The sequence below is a fragment of the Cavia porcellus genome, unplaced genomic scaffold, assembly GCF_034190915.1.
Source record: "Cavia porcellus strain 051 isolate PalLab524CR breed Dunkin Hartley unplaced genomic scaffold, mCavPor4.1 scaffold_28, whole genome shotgun sequence".
Classification (NCBI taxonomy): Eukaryota; Metazoa; Chordata; class Mammalia; order Rodentia; family Caviidae; genus Cavia; species Cavia porcellus.
Genome location: NW_026947511.1, coordinates 6,321,971 through 6,342,881, shown reverse-complemented (window position 1 = coordinate 6,342,881; position 20,911 = coordinate 6,321,971). Strand labels below are relative to the sequence as shown.

General features: G+C 42.1%; 2 protein-coding genes and 1 pseudogene across 5 annotated transcripts in view; 1 reads left to right on the top strand and 2 right to left on the bottom strand.

The window, feature by feature from the left end:
• Lin9 (lin-9 DREAM MuvB core complex component) overlaps positions 1 to 8,500 on the top strand; it is a 64,258-nt gene extending 55,758 nt beyond the window's left edge. For all 4 annotated transcript variants that reach the window (XM_003462363.5, XM_013143535.3, XM_063239413.1 and 1 more), the window contains 4 exons: positions 1,394 to 1,519; positions 6,192 to 6,371; positions 6,524 to 6,621; positions 7,080 to 8,500. In XM_003462363.5, the coding sequence (XP_003462411.1) occupies positions 1,394 to 1,519; positions 6,192 to 6,371; positions 6,524 to 6,621; positions 7,080 to 7,185 (510 nt within the window). In that variant the 3' untranslated portion in view covers positions 7,186 to 8,500. The remainder of the gene's footprint in view (positions 1 to 1,393; positions 1,520 to 6,191; positions 6,372 to 6,523; positions 6,622 to 7,079) is intronic.
• LOC111754449 (BCL2/adenovirus E1B 19 kDa protein-interacting protein 3-like) lies at positions 4,654 to 5,796 on the bottom strand (annotated as a pseudogene).
• An 8,565-nt stretch (positions 8,501 to 17,065) lies between the features above and the next one.
• Positions 17,066 to 20,292, bottom strand: Mixl1 (Mix paired-like homeobox). The gene is made up of 2 exons (XM_063239409.1): positions 19,815 to 20,292; positions 17,066 to 18,820 (listed from the first exon to the last, which is right to left on the bottom strand). The coding sequence occupies exons 1-2, from the start codon at positions 20,217 to 20,219 to the stop codon at positions 18,479 to 18,481; spliced, it is 747 nt and encodes a 248-aa protein (XP_063095479.1). The 5' UTR covers positions 20,220 to 20,292; the 3' UTR covers positions 17,066 to 18,478.
• Between the last annotated feature and the right edge of the window lie 619 nt (positions 20,293 to 20,911).

The window sequence follows — 20,911 nt, the reverse complement described above, 5'->3', positions numbered from 1 at the left end:
TTAGCTCAGCGGCATAAGCGCCTGCCTTGCAAGCAGGCAGTCGTGAGTTCGATCCCCGGTACCAATAAAAATGAAAAAGACAAAAAAAATAAAATAAAATAAATAAAATTAAATTAAAAAATCTGTAATTTGAGATTCATACATATATTTCTCCCCTGTACAATCTAGGAATGATTTATTCCTTTATTACAATTCTTAGAAAAAGCAGGTTTGTAAAACTTTTTCCAGGCTGAGGAGTTAGCTCAGTGGCAGAAGCACCTGTCTGGCAAGCGTAAGGTCGAATTCGATCCCTAGTACTAAAAAAAAAAAAAAAATTTCCATTGGCAAAAATTATACATATTATTTATACATACTACAGTGTGATGTTTCAACTCAGTTACGTTGTGTAATGATCTTATCTGAGTAATTAACATACGGAATAATGTTGCTTTCTTACATGGTGATACACTTTTTAGAAATCTTTTGGGGAAAATGTCCTTGAATTTGCCTTGATTATAGAGGTTTCATTGGCTGTGTCTATCTAGAGTAGAATGATGAGTACAATTATTGTTGTAAAGAAGGGAAAGGGAATGTTATCAAAGCCCATGCACATGTGCTTGTAGGAAACAAATGCAGAAAGGTGGTAATAATAAAACATAGAGTTAATATTTATTGACCATTTTCCATATAGGAAGAACTATGTCATCTCATTTAATCTTTGCAGTAGCCCATTGGATAGATATTTGTCTCATTTTATATTGAAGAAACTGAAGTTTCTTAAGGAGCTTCCTTAAATGTTACATAGCTAGTTGCTGATAGAATAGGAATTTTAATTTATATAATCTGATTCTGACACTCATAATTTTAACCATTATGCTAACTTCAGGTAAAAATATCCATTGAATTTAACTAGAGGCCTTCAAAAGAATGGATGCAATTTTTAGAAAACTTTATATTAAAAAATAACAAATTGCAGGACTAAAAGAATTATATATATACACATTCATCAGTTAATGTTTTGCTTAATTTACTTTCTCTATATAAAATCTCTTTTTTAAATAAATAAAAGCATCATGACACTTGGAAGAATAATCTCCTAAGAGCATTGTAATACACAGAATGATAAGTGATTAATGAAAAGTGACTGTCCTTCAGATTGTTTTAGATGTAACAGATCATTAGACCATTAAAATTACATTATGAAGCTGGGCATGGTGATACATGCCTGTAATCCCAGCACTTGGGAGGCTGAGGCAGGAGTCTCGCCATGGGTTGGAGACCAGCCTCAGTTACAAAGTGAGATCGAGGCCAGCCTGAACTGCATAGCAAAACCCTGTTTCAAAAAGACCCAAAAAAATTGCATCATGAACACAAAGCAAAACCTTAACCAAAAATTGATTTTTTTCCTTCTCAGAAATCATATTCCATGCCCATTAGCATTGAATTTCAGCGGAGATACGCAACAATTGTTCTAGAGCTTGAACAGCTGAACAAGGACCTAAACAAAGTTTTGCATAAAGTTCAACAGTACTGTTACGAGGTAGGTGATTTGTATGAATCTCTCTACCCCAGGTGGGTTATTTTTTTGTTTGTTTGTTTTGTTTTTGGAGATAGCCTGGCTATGTAGCTCAGGTTGGTCTTTGAATTCATAAAGTAGCCCACAGTGGCCTCAAGCTAGCAACAGCTCTCTTGCTGCCGGAGTGCTGGGGTTATAGGCATGCACTACTATGCTGCTTTGGGGAGGTAGAGTTGTTTCTTGTATGTTTAAAAAAAAATTTTTTTTAAAGCAAAACAAAAAGATAGAAATGATACATAATTTTTTTTTAACATAGGAAATTAACTATGCTACATACTTGTTATCTGAGAAATAGTCGTTAAGGTTATAAGATTTAGGCATAAAAATGTTCAATTAATGAAAGCACAGACTTCTTTTGAATGATTAACAGTTACATATATTTATACCTATATACATATCTTTTCCCTTTTTCCTTCTCTCCTTTTCCCTATTCAGTTCTTTCCTTTTGAGCACTTTCTTTCCCTTTTATTATCACAATATCTATTGTACATTTTGGATTTTATTACTCTTCCAGTTGTGTTGTAGGGAGACAATATGATATTTACAAATATGAGTTTGATTTATTTCACTTATGAGTGTGGTCTCAAGTTGCCACTAACTATAAAAGCCTCAAGATTATCCTTCTTTATCACTGAGTAATATTCCATTATATAAAAATACCACATCTTTTTTATCCATTCCTTGCTTGTTGGGCATTTGAGTTGGTTCCAAGATTTAGCTATTACAAACTGTGTGCTATAAACATGTGTGCAGATGGATCGCTGTAGAATGGCATAACAGAAGCTAGCTATATAACTACCTTAACTGTCTTTTTCCCTTTACCCATTCTTCCTTGCCCCCATTACAGTTTGTCCCTTCCCTTGCACAGTTTCTTCCCATGTCACAGTATCTATCATATACTTTTTATTTTAAAGAGAAAAAAGAACAGAAAGATGAACATGCAAACAAACCTCAAAAACAACAACAAAGCAAAATGACAGCAACAACAACAAACAAAATAGCTATATAGGTTTTCAAAACAAGATGATAAAAATGGTTGTTATATTGCATGTTTTTATCTTCAAAATAGTTGCTCAGGTTACCAGAAACAGGAATGAAACAAAACAGCAAAAGGAAATAACACATTGGATTTCAAAAACAAGGCAGAAGGAAAGCCCTCACAGTTGCCACAGTGTACATTGCCATCTTCCAAATAAATGCCCAGACCACCAGCCCCACGCCTGCAATCAGTCAAACCACTGCTATCTTACCTTGAGTCCTCCAGATCAGCTGATTGCTTAGGGAGTGCATTCCTGGCTTCCCAGCCAATGCACCAGCTGGTTCACGGGAGGGCATGCTTCATCCTCTTGCTAAGTAGTCTCCTCCCCTAGTTTTTTCTTTTGAGACAGAGTCTGCGGCTGTGTAATTCAGGCTGACCTTGAACTCACTGTGTAGACCAGGCTGAGCTCAAACTCAATGCTCCTGCCTCAGTCACTCAAATGCTGGGGCTACAAGAGTACATCACCGTGCCCAGCCAGCCACTGCCTTTTTTATTTGAAACTTTTAATACTCTGCATTTTAAAAATCCAAACTAATCTAGTATCTTTATAAGATCCTTTTGCATAATTCCAGATTCTCCTACCTTATCCATAATAAGCTATCAATTTGTAATTATCAAACTAAATTTATGTAGCTCTCCAAAGATAAGACACTTCTAAAAATCTAAAAGGATAATTACTCATAATTTTACTACTCCAGTGACAGTATTTTGCTGTGGTTTCTTTTTAATAATCTGTGCTTTTTCTCAGTTATGATCATACTATATATGTAATTTTATTTCTTCCTTAAACTTTACATTTTACCTATGAATTCTTAAATTTCAGATACATAGATCACAATGATTTGTGATTTGCCATTTACATGTGATTATATTACTTCTTTCTTTGAATTTTTGAGCAGGTAGGTCTTACAGTGTAGTACAGGTTGCCCTTGAACTTGATGTACAACCAAGGCTGGCCTCAAATCACAGTTCTCCTGTCTCTGCTGCAGACTACATGTGATCATGTTGATCAGTGATTCAACAGATTTTACCTAAATTCTGGGTGTATTTTTTTTCAAAGGATTTGGCAATAATTTTTTTTTTTCTATTTCCAGTCTTTTAAAGTAGGCACACAAGGCCAGGAGATAGCTCAGTGGCATAGCACCTGCTTAGCAAGCACAAGGACCTGAGTTCAATTTCCAGTACAAAAAAAAGATAGATTTGCTTACAATAAAATTAATGTTGTATAAGAAGGCACAAAGATGGAACACAAACATAAGATTAAATCCAGCGGTCCAGAGTAATAAAGGGTAGCAGATATTGAATAATAGGTGCCTTCATGAGAAAAATGACCACCCCTGGTGATGGCCTGGGGCCCTCACACTGGAAAGCAACAGCAGCATAGTGTACCAGTAGCAGAATTTCTAATCGTACTTTGGGTTGTTTGTTTGTATGTTTATTTGTTTTGTTTTTGTTTGGTTGGTTTTTTGGTACTGTACCTTGATTTTATTTATTCTTTAAGAACAGTTTATTAACTGATCTTTATGGACAATCTGCATCTATCTAATTACAACAATTGTATACAGTATTTCTCTTGGGCAAACACTTTTGTGTAATAATTTTAATATCAGTGTTACTCATTCTTTGAAATATAAAGAATTTTAACAATTGAGATTACTCATTTTGAAATACTACATATATGACTAATATATTGATTATCTATACTATTTATATGTAGTATCCAAAGAATATGTATTGCCAATTCTAATGTCTGCTAAAGTTCTTTCAGTAGATGTTACTCTTCCATGCTTATTAATTGATTTCATAGATCAGCATTCTTTCAAGTTACTAATCAGGAATGCTGAACAAATAAGTCATGCAGTCACCTGAGCACCATGGTAACTCTTTTTTTTTTTGTCATCGGTACCGGGGATCGAACTCACGACTGCCTGCTTGCAAGGCAGGCACTTATGCTGCTGAGCTAAATCCTCAGCCCCAACCATGGTAACTCTTAAAGTTAGCTCTCACAGGCTCAGATACAAATCCCCCCCATGTCAGCAATGTCAGGTCCAATTCTTCATCAGAAAGTGCTGGTGGGGGTTGTCAGATGCTTTCTAGTGTGGATCCCAGTCCAGTGCGTAGGAAATGAGACAGCAGCTGAGACAGAAGGAAAACCTTTAGAGATTTTGCTGAGAAGATGCCCCACTCTTCATGCCGCTCGTTTTTCTCGTGCTGAGAGTAGCTGTGTGCTTCAGGTGTTTAAAGAGAAATTCCTTGGTATATTTTCTGGCCAACCTGACCAGTCTTATATCCAATCTGAGCTTCTTCAAGATGCTTTCAGCTTCTTTCTTTCTCTCCATATAATCCTCGTCAAGCTGACATCTGTTTTTTCCTTCAGTGCTATGTATCTGTTTCAGAAGCTGTTAGTACCTTGTGTCCGTGGGCAAGGAGGGCTGTCTGAGAACTCTCAGAGCTGCTCTGTCCAGATTCATGCTGGGCACCTAGAAGTATTTTTTCCATGTCACCATCATAAATAGAAACTGAGGCTGGAACATTATCCATTCCCATTATTTCTAAGTGCATTTCTACCCAGAAGCACTGCAAGTTCCCCTTCTGCAGTGTGGCATCCCCGCTCTGTGACAAGGCACCAGAGCTCACTCAGCTGTGGGGTCTATGTCCAGCTGCAGCAGCACCTCAGTGCCCACACAGGAACAGGTGCACCATGAGCCTGCAGATCTAATAAATGAGGGTTTGGTACTACAGAGTAAGAAGTAACTGAGATGAGTTTAGAATGCTCCTGCCTTTGCATTTGAGGTTATGTTTACAGTAAAGCTACCTCTATTTGTGATATAAGAATCTTAAATAATTGGCATTATAGTCTAATAACCTCTTAAGTAAAAGCCGGATGTGGTGGCACATACCTGTAATCCTAGCCTTTCGGAGGCTGAGGCAGAAGGATCATCGCAAGTTCCGAGATCAGCCTGGGCTACACAGTGAGCTCAAGCCCAGCTTGAATTGCATAGCGAGACCATGTCTCAGAAAGACAAAAAAGTAAACCTCGTAAGTGCGTCCCCAGATCTGCTATCAGTACTGTTATCTGCCCACTTGATGGAACTGAGTGAATGTGCAGTGGTCATCTGTGACCGAACTCTTAGCGTAGTTCACTCATTCCTTTATAGTTTATTTTTACTTTCCTCATAGTTGCCCCTCACCTACATAACATCCTGCACCTTCTAATAGTGAAGCACAAAGAGGAACTCAGCATCACATTTTTTGGTAGTCTTCAAAAATGCATAAATTCAGTCTAAGCATGAGGAAAAACAACCCAATGAGGGATGTTGTACCAAATGATTGGCCATTATACTTCAGTTCAAAATTAATGAATCTTAGTGAAGAGTTACAAAGAGTTCTTTGTTCTTACTGTTCTTTTTAGACATTTGAAGTTACATCAATTAAGTTGTTAAAAATATAACATACATCTGAAGAAAACAGAAGAGAGAATATCGTTTTAATTATAAATGCTAGCTTTGTAAAAATTTGAATCTGAACCAGAACACAGACCCTTGGAAGTGATAACAGCCTAATTAACTACTTTTCTGTGCCCTGCCCCACGCTCAGCTTGCTCCGGATCAGGGGCTGCAGCCAGCAGATCAGCCCACGGACTTGCGCCGGCGCTGTGAGGAGGAGGCACAGGAAATCGTCCGGCATGCCAACACTTCCACAGGACAGCCCTGTGTTGAAAATGGAAACCTCACAGACTTAATCTCTAGGCTTACGGCTATCTTACTGCAAATTAAGGTAAATGACAAGAAAAGGTTTCTTAATTTTAATACAAAGCAAACCGTGCTGACTTGTTGTTAAGGGAATCATAATTCATACATTATATCAAGTATTTTGTCTGTATTTGAGCTGTGTGATTCAGTTACAGTCTGAAATGTTTTTCCCTTTAGTGTCTAGCAGAGGGAGGAGACCTGAATTCGTTTGAGTTTAAATCACTTACAGATTCATTAAATGATATCAAGAGTACGATAGATGCTTCTAATATCAGGTAATTCACTATGTATACTCTAATCATTTTTATATTAAGTTCATACTGATTTTCAGTAGAAGTTTTAAGAACTTTACATATTTGTGAAATATTCATTCATATCATTTTATCCTTTAAATATATTTTAAAAGTGCTTTTCAGTCATACCTTTCCGCTGACAGAATAAAACTTTCACGTGGACCTTCTGTGTAAAGGAATCGGGAGACACAGAATGCTTAGTTGCTTAGTGTGGGGTTTCCTTAGAAGCAAAGCCTCCCCAGGCAAGGAGGCTCATTCTGTCTTTCTAGGACCCGTGGTTCCTTTGCTCTTTTGAAGAAGAATTATACTAACGCATGAGAGAAACTATTCCTTTCTTGACGTTACTATGTTATTATTTTCCAAGTGAAATCAGCTCTTTTAAAAAAAATTGTGCTTTATTTTGTGAAATAAAATAATTAACATGATTCTCCTTTTTTTAGTTGCTTTCAGAATAATGTAGAAATCCACGTTGCACACATTCAGAGTGGCCTGAGCCAGATGGGAAACTTACATGCTTTCGCAGCCAATAACACCAACAGAGACTGAGTACACCACTGAGCTGTTCCAGCTGTGTAGGACACTGGTTTCAAGTTTTTCCTTTGTGTAGGCTATCAACACCAAATAACCCAACTGCTGGAAAACAAAGGAAATTTAAATCTCCGAATAAGGCATTTTAATATACTGTACTGCTTCTTAAACCAGCACTGCTGACCAGCATATATTTATTTTTCTTCTGTTATTCATATGCAGTAGGATTGCCAGTGTAACGTATGTTTATGAGCAAGTATTTTTAAACTGAAAATGTCTTAAGTATATAATTTCATGGGAAAATATGTTCACCATTTTTTTAATGTGCATGAATTCCACCAACACATGGAGACAACTACTGCAACAGAGAATATGAAAAAACATGGCCTTTTATGCATAGTGGTGAATGTGGAAATTCTACCTGGGAAAGGACCGCTCTGCTGGAGCCAGCCGTCACCACTGCAGTCTGTGGGAGATGAGACAGGTAGTGCAGGGAGCTCTAGTCTAAGGAAGCCACTGGAGTACGGAGAGTATGTGATGTATACTTGCAGCGTGACATGGTTCTGTAAATCGTTTTATAATATTTTAATTTATCATAATTTATAAGGAAAGCATTCATTGTTGAAAGAAAATGAAGGAGCAGGAAAAAACTGTTACTGCACAATGCTGAACTTCTGCAGGGGGATTTGGCATGTCTCTCCCGTCAGTTCAGGGCAAAAAGTGCTATTGTTATGAGATTTATTTTAAAAAAAGACTGATAACACACTATTTTCATATTTTTTGTTTATTTGCACAACTTAAACCAGACAACTCATTAAAATCCAACAGTATACAATTTATAAAATAAAAAGGTTTTATAAGGAAAAATAACCAGAGTTGTGAATTGCAGAAAAAGATTTGTTTTTTGGTTGTTTTGGGGGTTTTTGTTTCATTTTGTTTTTTAAAGAAAACTTGCCTAAAATGTTAATCTTGTAAAAAATATGTATTTTGAATTTTCTTTGTTTTAATAGAGAATATTATAAAGTCAAAATATAATAAATTGTTTTCAAATTTGGAGTTTTAAAATATAGCTATAGACGTGGTTTTGATTCTTTTAGATGTCTCATAAAATGAGACTTTTTATATGTTAATGTATAATAAAACTGAAGTAAGATTATTTTCCATTTGAAATTTTTGTATAGTTTAAAAATGCTTCTGTATTCTTTGTTGGTATTATGCCACTGCAAATCTGTAGTGCAGAGTTTATATTTAGCTAAACTTTTATGTTAATAAGAAATGCATAAATCTTTTATTAATATTTGTAATTCTAAATAAATTGGTCTATGAAATTTAACATTGTATACATTTTTATTCATAGAAACTTAATTTTTTTTTTCTTTTTTTTCTTTTTTTTTTTTTCTTGGTACCAGAGTTTGAACTCAACCTCATGCTTGCAAGGCAGGCACTTAAGCCACCGAGCTAAATACCTGGCCCCATTTTTATTTAATTACACAAGTATAGGTATTCCTTTTATTGAAAAAGTTTTGCTGGGCATGGTGGCACACATCTGTAATCCCAGCACTCGGGAGGCTGAGACTGAAGGATCACTGGGAGTTTGAGCCAGCCTGAACTGCTTAGTAAAACCCTGCCTCAAAAATTAAAAAAAGCTGGGCTTAGTAGCACACAATTGTAATTCCAGCACTCAGGAGATTGAGGCAGGAGGATTGTCGTGAGTTCAAGATCAGTCTGGTCTTGAGCAAAATGATCTCAAGGCCAACCCGAACTGGATAGTGAGACCCTGACTCAAAAAGACCAAAAAAAAAAAAAAAAGGGCGGGGGGGGGGGATGAGTGAGGTGATTAGAGGAACAGGAAATATAAAACAATTTTGAAGAACTGTAATTCTTACCTAGTTTGTAAGGGAAACAATACAGGTTAGTTACCAAGTCCTAAGCTCTCCCTTTGAGATGGGTCTTGCCTTGTTGTTCAGGCAGGAACCAGGTAGGTAGGTTTGGGCTCCTGTAATCTTCCTGTCTCCACCTCCCAAGTAGCTGGGACCACAGATGTGCCCCACCTTATCCAGCTCTGCTGTCACTTTGAAGCACTTTCCTGTCTGGTGGTGTTTAGGGAGGAGTCTGTATCACTGAGGAAATCACTGTACAAACGCTTACCAGATAAATGGCCTAGTAGACTGATTAATTTAGTATATTTTTCCTATAATTGGGTTACCATTTTTTTACATTTTTCTTTCCTATTTCCCAAAGGTCACTCTTCATAATACTTGGTTTTATATACAATCAAACACTGTGTGTCTTTTGACACTGTTAGTGTATTGAGAGCAATGTTTTGTTTTTTGTGAGACAGGTTTGTACCATGCAGTTCAGGCTGCTTGAACTCAAAGCCACAGTCCTACCTCAGCCTTCTGAGCATTTGGATTACAGGTGTGGAGCACCACACCTGACCACAGAAGAGATTGTACAGAAAAGCATGCTTCAGTGCTGTTTCTATTAAGAAAGGAAAAAATCCAAAGCCATCATCTTAAGTTGGCCGTGCAGTGACCTGAGCACTGCTGTCACTGCTTTACCTGTGTTTGGAACTGGAGGAAGTACCCTACAAGGTTGAGCATATGAGTAAGCACATGTTCATTTTTACTTGAGCAGGTGTTGTTCTGAATCACTGGGCTGGTTCCATTAGTCACACTCACCTGGTGCCACTGAGAATCTCCGAACAGTTGTGCCTGCGTATAGTTTTCTGTAGGAGCCATTTCTCTCTGTCTCACTGCATCGTTAGCTCGAAATACTACGAGCATCTCCCAGATTGCCTCCCACATCTGCACATCCTCTTCATTGCAAGCCAGCACCAGGTTATTAAACTGCAGAAGAGCATTCTCTGCCCTGTCTGTAAATACCTGTGTCTCTAAGGGCTGGGGTGAGGCTCAGTAGTAGAGCACTTGCCTTGCATCATAACACCCTGGGTTCAATCCCTGGGAACACAAAAAATAAGTAGGGAAGCCTTTGCCAGGGATTTAGCTCAGCAGCATAGGAGCCTGCCTGGCAAGCCCGAAGTCACAAGTTTGATCCCAGGTACCAAAAAACGTATGTGTCTCTAAAGGCCTGAGATTCCAGTACAGGTCCAGAACCTCAACGAGCCCTGCGAAGCCACCTGTGGCCAGCAGCCTGGCTGCCCCCACGTACCTCTCAGTCCCTCCTCTCCCCAGTCCTCTGCTCAAACCAACTTGCTCCCCAGTGACGTCTCCTTCACCGGTGTGTCATAGACATTTACGGCTTTACATTTCTTGGAGCAATCCTTTGTTTTCCTGAGGAGAGGAGCTGCCTCTGGCTTTGTGGTCATTTGTTTCGTTTTTTGTAGCATTGAGGATTGAACCCAAACCCAGGACCTTCATCTTGAGTTACATGCCCAGCCCAATTTTATTTCTTACTATTTTTATTTTTTCATTGAATCCCAGATAAGGCTTAAACTTAGCATCCTCCTTAGCTTCCCAGGGAGTTTCAGTGACCGGCGGGTGCCACCATGGGGCCAGCACTGTGCCTGTTGTACTCATTCTATTCCAGGTCTTACGAAGTACCAGTTCAGATGCACCAAGTAAGCATTTGCATGATGAATAAAGAAGTGGCAGTGTGAATAGAACTTGAAGAAATATCTTCATGAGAACAGCAGTTTGGTCTTCCATGACTAAAAGAGACAATCTGTACATGTACCCTCAAAAACCACTCGTACATAAAAATTCTGATTTAGGTGCAGCTTTTAAACCTATCATATTAGTATTAACAAGCCAGTCCCTTCCAGAACAGCATTGTATGGCGGTGGTGACTGGGCCAGAGTCCTGGCCTTCTATGTATACATACCACGTGACAGCTGGAGGAATCTCTAGATGTTTTACGTAAGAGGTGGGAGCAGGCTCTGCTGTGGCACCCTGTGGTGCTACCACAGTGAAATTCCCAAAGGCCAGAGCTCTTGCTCTGAGCAGTGTCCTCACCCAGGGATACCCTCTGGCCACCTTGTAGGGCCACCCTGGGCAGAAACTGGAAGTCCATCCTTGAGAGATGACACAGGCCAGTAAGGGTAGGCTCGCAGCTGCTGTGGGCAGCATGCTGTCCCCACGAAGTTTGCTCCCTTTTCCCCAGGGCCACCTCCATTCTGTCCCTGAAGCCTTCTCTCAAGCCAGCAGCCCCAGCTGAGCTCCTCGACAAGGGGAAAAGCACATTGCACTCAAGAAAGGACCTGAGCTTTGTGCAGCCCAGGTGTGCCATTGAGCTGTCTCTGTAGCTCTTCCTGCTGGACCTAGCTGGGCTGGCAACCGCTGATGCTGGTGTAGACAGCCTTTTCTGAGGGACTGCTGGGACGCTGTCCCTTTGTGTACTCAGAGCTTATAACCACTAACAATTTAATGCCCCTTTTGGCTATGTGGAATGGTTTGGATCTAGATGTTCCCCCAAAGCCTCCTGTGCTCAGAGGTGAGGCTTTTATAAAATGATTGGATTATAGGGTACTATAGCTGACTGGCTGCTAGGAGGTGAGGTTCAGTGGGAACCGGAGGGTCAGCGGAACATCACTGCCCTCCCTGGCTCCTTTCACTCTGCTTCCTGACCACTGTGAGGCGAGCAGCCCTCCTCTGCCAGCCCTTGCTGCCATGCGCTTCTGCCTGGAGCCAGCCAAGCGTGAGGAATCTAAAACATGCTTCCAAGTAAACCTCTCCTGCTTTCAGCTATGGACATCAGATAGTGTGTCCTAGTGCCACAAAGGTGACTAAGATACCATGGGAGCAACACCCTTTTGACAGTTGGTGGACTCCTTTTTAAGAAATCACTACTGAGCAGTGTTTGGGATCACAGAATAGTAACAGTCTAGAATCTGAATAGTCAAGGTTTATCCTATCCCTTTGGTAGGAAGCATACAGTTCCAGCTCCAGGAGGTTTCTCTGGTTAAAGAACTGCTCATTTTAACCATAGGCTTGGACAGAAGAATCATCTTCTATGATACTTCAAGTCAGAAGCTAGGAAAACATTAGAGGCCAGCACTTCTCTAAAGACAGTAGATTTCATGCCTGATGGAACCACCTCAACTATCAGACCTTCCCATGGGAAAAGGTATCACTCTGATTTAAGGATGTGGGAATTAGCAGTTAAAACCAACAGTATTCTCAAGACATCTGTGCAGTGTACAGCCTCCAGGGCTCCACTGCTCTTACAAGTTTGGGTAAAGGCTGTTCAAGTAAGGCCACGGCCATGAATATACGAAGTGTCCATCAACACCACACATACAGTTGGGAATTCCAGAGCTGCTGGAAGCCCCTTACTCTGGTTGCCACAGTCCAGGGCAGCCTGAAACACCACCACGGGGAAGGCATAAACACAGATATTTTATCTAAAGAAGAAAGACAGTGGAGGGGCTAGGGATTTAGCTCAGTGGCTTAAGCACCTGCCTGGCAAGCATGAGGTCATGAGTTCAATTCCTGATACCAAAAAAAAAGACAGTGGAAAATAACCAAGATTTCTCCGGCTTTGATGAGGCTAAGAAAGTGGTTCTCACCAAGCAGAGATGAGGAGTTTCAGTAGAGAAAGAAGCCTCCATGGCCTACCACAACTGAACTCGGAGTTGCCTCCTAGACACCCCCCAGTGCCTCCACACTGTAGCCTTGTACTCCAGCACTGGGGCTTCAGGGAAAGAAGAGAAGAAAACATATCTAGGAAAACAGGAGCCTAAAGATGCCTTTGGGCAGAAACTGGAAATCCAAATACTTCTCCATTATCTAACCAAAGAAGAAAACTTGAGAAATTTGAAAAGACAGAGAGGAAATTGAATACCCGGTGATAGATGAACTCTCAGTCAATGGATCCTCCACTCCCAATCCTTTGGACAAGCTCCTCCTGCCACTGCTGGAGCTGCCAAAAATATAGTCACTGTCATTGGAGGCAAATGTCCAAGGGCATGTTGACATCTGCTCCAGTCAGGCATATCCAGAAAGTGTCCCAGGAGACGTTGTAACACTTCAGAGAAGAATGCTACTGTAAATTTGCAAGTAGAGATAATTAACAATTTCATAGGCAACTAAATGAAATGAACTCCTTGCTGGAAAGATATGCAGTGAAAGGCAATGAGCACTGTAAGAAAAAACAAAAAGACTAGGGCCCTACTTTTGACATTGCAATGAATACCTGAATGTTCTACACCTGGAATGTTTCTAGCAACTGAGAACTAACTAGAATCAGAATTGTGTTCCTGGCCTCTGGGGAAGCAGGGTTCAGGTTACAGGTAATGACACTTTGTATCAAATATTTTGTTAAAATATTTATATTTTGCATTAAAAACTGTACAATAGATCATATCCCTAATAAGAGTCAATGGGATCTTTTTCTGCTAAAAGCTTTAGTTGTACACTACCCTCTTTCATAAAGTTGTACCCTTTATGTATAAGTACAGCTTTAGTTGAACGTAAAAATGGGTTATGCGCTGTGCATGCCTGCAGTCCCAGCACTAGGAGGCTCAGGGGGAAGCACAAATTTGAGTCCAGCCTGGGCTACACAGTGAGTATAAGGCTAGTTCTCCTACCTCAGCCTCCTGAGTGCTGGGGTTACAGGCATGCACTACCATCCCAGCATAATGGTTTGTAAAACTATATAAGAGCTATGTATTTCTTGATTGTTTCATGAATTAATAAGGTCAAATTATATTATGAAGTTTTAATTACCAATTCTCAACTTAAAATCAGTAAAAATTTCACACTGTATACTAAATATTGCCATTGTTTTCTCCCAAGTGGAAAGTGTGGAATATTTTGTTCTGTGGCTTATAATGTAAACTTTCTCTATTTCTTTGTGTATTATGAGTAATATTTTTATATCACTGGCCTTCCCATAAATTATTTGTGAAAATTCATTATGAGTTTTTACCTCACTGGCAGTAGTTAAACATACTACTTATGCTGAGATCTATACTTTTCATCAGGACTCATAGACTTATGAGATCAGGAGCCTACTTGCTTAAGTCCTTGGTGTCTGTTGCCCAAAGGTTTAGACTGTGTATCTTATATATTTTAGCTTCTGGGACAAAAAATATTTACCAGAATTGAAAAATAAAAAACGTAGTTCAGCTAAGTGTGATGACATATGCCTATATTCCCTGCACTCTGGAGACGGAGGCAGGAGAATCCCAAATTTCAGCCCAGTATGGGCAACTCAGAGAGAACCTGTCTAAAAACCTGAAAAGTGGGCCAGGAGTTTAGCTCAGCGGTGTTAAGTACCTGACTGGCAGGCTTGAAGTCATAGTTCAATCCCCAGTTTAAAAAAAAAAAAAAAAAAAGATATTCAAATAAAAATTTGAAAAGAGCTGGGATTGTAGATCAGTGTAAAAGCCCCTGGGTTCAATCCCCAGTACTACAAAAAGAAAAAAAAAAGTTTAGTTTAGGGGCTGGGGATTTAGCTCAGCAGCATAAGCACCTGCCTTGCAAGCAGGCGGTCGTGAGTTCGATCCCCGGTACCGATAAAAATGAAAAAAAAAAAAAAAAAAAAAAAAAAGAAAAAGTTTAGTTTAGCATACTAACTTTATAGTTTTCCAAAGTGGTATAAAACTTTAAGAATATGCCAGGCGGGGCTGGGGGTTTAGCTCAGCGGCATAAGCGCCTGCCTTGAAAGCAGGCAGTCGTGAGTTCGATCCCCGGTACCGATAAAAAGGAAAAGGACAAAAAAAAAAAAAAAAAAAAAAAAAAGAATATGCCAGGCACGGTGGCACACATACTAGTAACCCCTGCACTCCAGAGACTGATGCAGAAGGATCGTCATAAGTTTGAGGCCAGCCTGGGCTAAATAGTAAGTTCAGGACCATCCCAGACTATAAAGTATGATCCTGGCTCAAAAAAATTTTTAAGAATATATTTAATAAGCTTGAACATATTAATAATCACTTCCAAAATAAAAAAGGATGTTACTCCTCTTGTTTTGAAGTCCCATCAAGCTTTTGTTCTTCTGTCTCCATCGGTTTTAACGTGTTGTATCTTATTGAATTTTATTATATATGATAATATAAACAAAAACTTTTATAGACAAAGAGATTATACAGAAACCATTGTTCATTTTCTGTTAGTTGATTCTAAATACCCTGTAATACTGTCATTCTCTTGAATGGTTTTACATTGTCTTGATATGTTTGATACTACAGTATACGAAGTTATACCCAAAGATTTTAAGGAAAGAGACCCCATGGTAACTACTATTATGTCGAGATTATTTTGTGGTAAAACACTATTTTGCTTAAATGGCTATGTTTTGACCTGCGCTGTTTTGTTGTTATGCCTTCTTTTTATCTCAATCTCCGTTTTATTATCTACTTTTTCATTTTTATCCTTTTAAGGGAAAAATAATTTAAAAATAGCAGGATACATTGTAGTAACCCACTTTGATTTCCTATTAACTTGATTTGAAACTCTGTATTGCTCTCACCATCTTGTTTTGACTGATTTTCCTCTATTCTGTTTTGCTTGATAGTACCAAGTTTGAAAGTATAGGCAACAACTATGAAGACAATAAGATCCATTGTGACGCCCATTCTGGTTGACTATTATCTTCTTTTGAAGTCCTCTAATGTCTCCAATGTTTTGGTTTTATTGGTCTTATTCTTTACTGTTTTGTTCAATTTTATTATAACTGATGATTTAGGCAATTGTTTTTAAGATAACAAGAGGCATTATGGTAACCATTGTTGATCACCTTGTATTTTGTTTTTACATTATGTATTTTGTACATCCTTTTGATTTGACTGACTCTGTCCTGGTATGTCACATTTGGTTTTACTTTCTTCAAAAAAGAGTAATAAGAACTGTGGGAGTAATAAACCCAAAATGTGTAATTGTCATTGTACAAAATAAAGGAAAAGAAAGTTCTCTAAAAGATATAACTGCATATATATATAAGTGTAAAAAATAGATAACCATATTACTGAGTTTTGTTGGATCATTGAACAAAACTGTTTGCATTCTCACTGTTTGAAAGTCCCCTCTCTATGCTTTAATTTTGTAACTTCAACAACTGTTTCTAAGATGACAATATGTAATTAACTAGTGATTTCCTACTGTTTATTTTTTCTGAAATTCTGTATAACTTGTTCCCTTTTTGGTTTTTTTTTCTCCTTAAATAAAATTTTTTTAAAAAAAGGATATTACTAGAAGCTGGATGTGGTGGTGAATGGCTATAATCTCAGCACTCAGACTGAAGCAGGAGGATCACTGCAAGTTTAAGGCCAGCCTGGGATACCTAGAGATCCAGTGTCAAAAAGAACAACTTCTCCCAGAATGACTTAAAGAATACATTTGAAGCTCATAGAAGTGTTATATAATCTTTTTGCAGCACATTATGAAATACAAATTAAGACTTGGAACAAGTTTCTCTATATGTCAAACAGGTTTGAGGATGTAATGTGCTGTATTTAGGTCTATTAATCTTTTTTTACTGCACATAATCTGTTTTCAAATAGGTTGGATAGGGGCTGGAACTTAACTCAGTGGCATAAGCACCTGCCTGGGAAGTGTAAGGTTGAGTTCAATCCCTGGTACCAAAAAATAAAATTTAAAATAGATGGGATAAACACAATTTTAGTATCCATATGTATATAAACAAAACACTTCTGTCATGGATTTAAAAGCTAAGTAAACTTTTGTATTGAAAGTGAGAGCAGTCTCTGACACAGGTGTGAGGATCAAATACGCAATGCTCATCTGGCAATGCTCATCTGCCCTACTGGGGACCAAGCAGGGCCTTGCACACAGCCCACACAGCTCCTCGAGCTCCACACTTCTCATGTGGAGACTTCTTGTGCCCACATTAATTACACACGACATGGTCACAGAGAGACACGCCACACCAAGAGCTGTCCAAAGGGCAGGGTTCACTTAAACAGAAATTACATGGAGACATTAATGGAAAACATTTAATAATTCATTTGTGAAGCAAAGGAAGTACAAACCAAGTGCTAAGGGTGATGCTAACTGATCAGTTTACAGACACAAAACTCAGACTGCTGAAAGGGTGGGTTAATCCTAAAGAAATGAGGGACACCGCACACACAGGGAACCTAAGATTCAAACAGCTGTCCTGTGGATTAAAGATGACATCAGCTTTCCAGACAGTCTGATGATTTAATGGCAATCAGATCTAGGCTGCTGCAGATTCCCAAAGGGAAACTTTGTTAAAGTGATAGTTAGGGGGACAGGGGTTTAGCTCAGTGGCAAAAGGGCCCGACTGGCAAGTACAAAGTCATGAGTTGAATCCCTGGTTGTCCCCCACCACAAAAGTGATAGCTAGGAGCAAGGGAGCTCTTCAAATAATCTGAAATGTGTCACTGGTGACTAAGCACAAAGGCCACAGGCCAAATGAAAAAAACTTGAGGGCCTGGGGACATGCTGGTCCAAGGACAGAGAATTTCAGTTAGGAGAAAATATTCAAGAGATCAGTTGTAAGGGGCTAGGGATTTAGCTCCGCAGCTCAAGCACTTCCCTGGCAAGTGTGAGGTTGTGAGTTCAATCCTTGGTAGCCCCCAAAAAGGGAGATCTATTGTACATCATGACTACAGTTAATATATTACATACTTGAAAGAGGCTAAGATAGTAGACTTTAGGGTTTCATCACAAATCAGTAAGTCTGTGAAATCCTGCTTATTAAACTGCTCACTTTAGCCATTTTCCAATCAATACATCACACTTTATGACGCAACGCATATCATTTTTACTTGTCCGTTAAAAAAAAAACTCACTTTGACAAAACAAGAGGTGGAAGGAGGAGCAGGAGGAAAAGGGAAGAACTAAGATGTGTCCTGTCTGTGCACCAGCTCCCCATGATGAATGGAAACTGCACACACACTAATAGACATTAAAAATAAATTTAAATACAAAAGAAAGAAATCCTGGTGACAGGAAAAGGGTAGAGAATATGGATTAGAGTGCATTTAAGGTTTCAAGCCCTGCACACAGGTAGGACAGGCAGAAGGCAGCGCTGTCATGCACAAAGAGAAACTGTCAAGCCAAAGGATTCTTGCAAAGAAAATCATGAAATCTGAACAACTAGTCCAAAAATCATGATAGCTTCAGCTAAGTCCAGTGTGCCGAGCCCACAGGAATCCAGAGTCCTGGCCAGAAAGGTGGCTATGAAGAGATGCGCTGTGGGGAGTCCTTGGGATAAGAGGAGGAAGCCTCCGAGGTGAGAGCTCGCTGTCCACTGTCACCAAGCTAAACAGAGACCTGTTGACAGGGAAGCCAGGTGGGCCAGTATTCTAGCATCTTCCATCTGTGACTACTCCTCTGAGCTAACCCAAGTGCTCTCAGAATTCTCAAAAGTTACCAAAGGTGGAAAAAATATGCTCCTCCCACGAGTCTAGCTTTGAGCTGAAGTCTTCAGAGAGAGTGGAATCGGTTTCAAAATTCTGGGTTTGGGAGTCACAGTCAGAGTGGCCCCCTGCAGCCCAGCTGGGGTAGGACCCGCAGTTCAGGTCCACTTCCAGAGGTGGCGGTGGCGGCAGCGGCGGCGGCTGCAGCGGTTGTGGTGGTGCTGGCGGCAGTGGAAGCGGCTTCCCAGGAGCTGACGAGTGGAGGAAAAGCTCCCGCTTGGCTGCATACTGAAAGGATTTCCCATTCTGTCGCCGGGACTTGGCACGCCTGTTCTGGAACCACACCTGAAGAGGACAGACACAGTTTTGGGTCGGAAGTCTTATGCATAATTCAACACAATAAATTCCAGGTGGGTGTGGAGGCGCCCTCCTGTGATCCCAGCACTTGGAAGGTGGAGGTAGGAGAATCGCTGTGAGTTCAAGGCCAGCCTGGGGTACATAATGCGACCCTGTCTCCCAAACCATAATAATAAAATAAGTAGAGGAAGAGGAAGAGGAAGAGGAAGAGGAGGAGGACGGAGGCGGGGAGGAGTAGGGAGTTGGATGGGGTGGGGATGGCGCGGCAGGTATTCCCGGCTATTTCCCCAGAAACCGATAGTACCCCACCCCGTACCCCTGCTGTGCGGAAATCAAGCGCGTGTAAACACCCTCGCAGGGCTAAACCCTGACGCTTGCACAGGCACAGGCAACTGAGGAGGCTCCTAACTACCAATCTGGGGTTCTGAGTAAATGACTTCAGGTACTCAACGCACTTTGCACTGGGTTTCTCAAACTGTGACAAAAGTTCCAGATGCTTCAGACCCCAAATCGCTGTCTCCTTTAAAATCCCAACCCCCGACCAAACCGTGCAAAGGGAGTGGCCTAGCGGTACCTGCCACGCCATCCTTGCCCCAGCCAACTTCTCCAAACCCAAGGCACTTCCCTCCACGATGTCTTCTTCTCGCCCAAAACTGCGCCGCGAGCGGAACACTGGGTCTTCGCACAGAGCCACACGCCCCAGCCCTTTTTAAATTTTCACTCGGGATCTCGCTAAGTCACTACATGGTCGATACTGGGCTCGAAGTTGTGAGCGTCCTGCCTCAGTCTCCCTGAGTGCCAGCCACCGTCCCACCATCACCTTCCTGCTGGTATTCACTCCCTGACCGTCTCAAGGGCTCCGCTGGCCCCCCTGAGCCCTGCCTGTCCTCGGGGTACCGCACGCCCGTCGAGGCCAGGCAGGACCCCGCGCCCCGCGGCCGCGGCGCAGAGGCCGGCCGAGAGAGGACCCCGCGCCGCTTACCTGGATGCGCGCCTCGGGCAGCCGGGTGCGCACGGCCAGGTGCTCGCGCAGCTGGATGTCGGGATACGCCGTCTGGCAGAAGACGAGCTCCATGAGGCGCAGCTGCTCGGCACTGAACGACGTGCGCTTGCGGCGCTGCGGCACCGGCGGGGCGGCGCCCGCGGGGGGCGGCGGGGGCGCGCGGGGCGGGAGCGCGGGGAGCGGGGAGCCGCCTGGGAGCCGCAGCGGCCGGGACCCCGGCGCGGACATGGCTCGGACGCCGAGCCCGGCCGCGCCGCAATTATAGGACCCGGCGGCGCTCAGAGGGGGCCTGAGCCCGCGCCCCGGCCGCCGCCGCCAGACACGGCCCGGTCGCTTCCGCGGGGGCGGGGAGGCGCGAACTCCGGCCGCGTCCCCAATCCACATCCGGCGCGGGCTCCAGCCCCTCCGAAGCGGGCGGTCGGCCCCACTCCGGGGGTGTGGGCACCCCCGCTGCGCGCCAGACCCTCGCCGGAGGTCAGCAGAGCCGGGGACAGAGTGCGCGCGTGGCGGGGTCTCGGCGTCTGCCGCCCTCGCCCCTCTGCCTGCCCCGGCCGCGCCTGGCGAGGTCCGCTGTGCGGTGCTGGAGCACCAGGGTGATGCCCGAGTCGCTCACATCGGGCGCCCTGCGGCCCCAGGGCACCCGGCACTTGCTAAGAGCCGCACTCCGCAGGGCTCGGCGCGATCTTCCGAGGCCCGAGGCCCGGCAGGTGTAGGGCTGATGGGCACCGGGAGGCTGTGGGCCGGGGTCCGCTGTCCAGGGCGTCCAGGCCTCGCTCTCCGCTCCGTCCTTCCGCGCCTGCCTTCTGCCCCCTCGGTCCTCTTTAACGTCCCCGCGAGGTCCTGAGTGTGTGTGTGTGGGGGGGGTATATCAGGACCAGAAGGACAGCGACAAGGGCCACACCTGCGCTCCCTGCGGGTTTACTTTGTGACCCCCCCCCGCTCCCCCCCTTCACCACCACTATACCTGGGGATCAGCCTTATGAATTGTAGGTCAGCCCTCTACCACTGAGCTGCGACCCCAGTGCTTATTCGTTTTGTCTTATTTTTGTTTGATTGGGACAGGATCTCCCTAAATC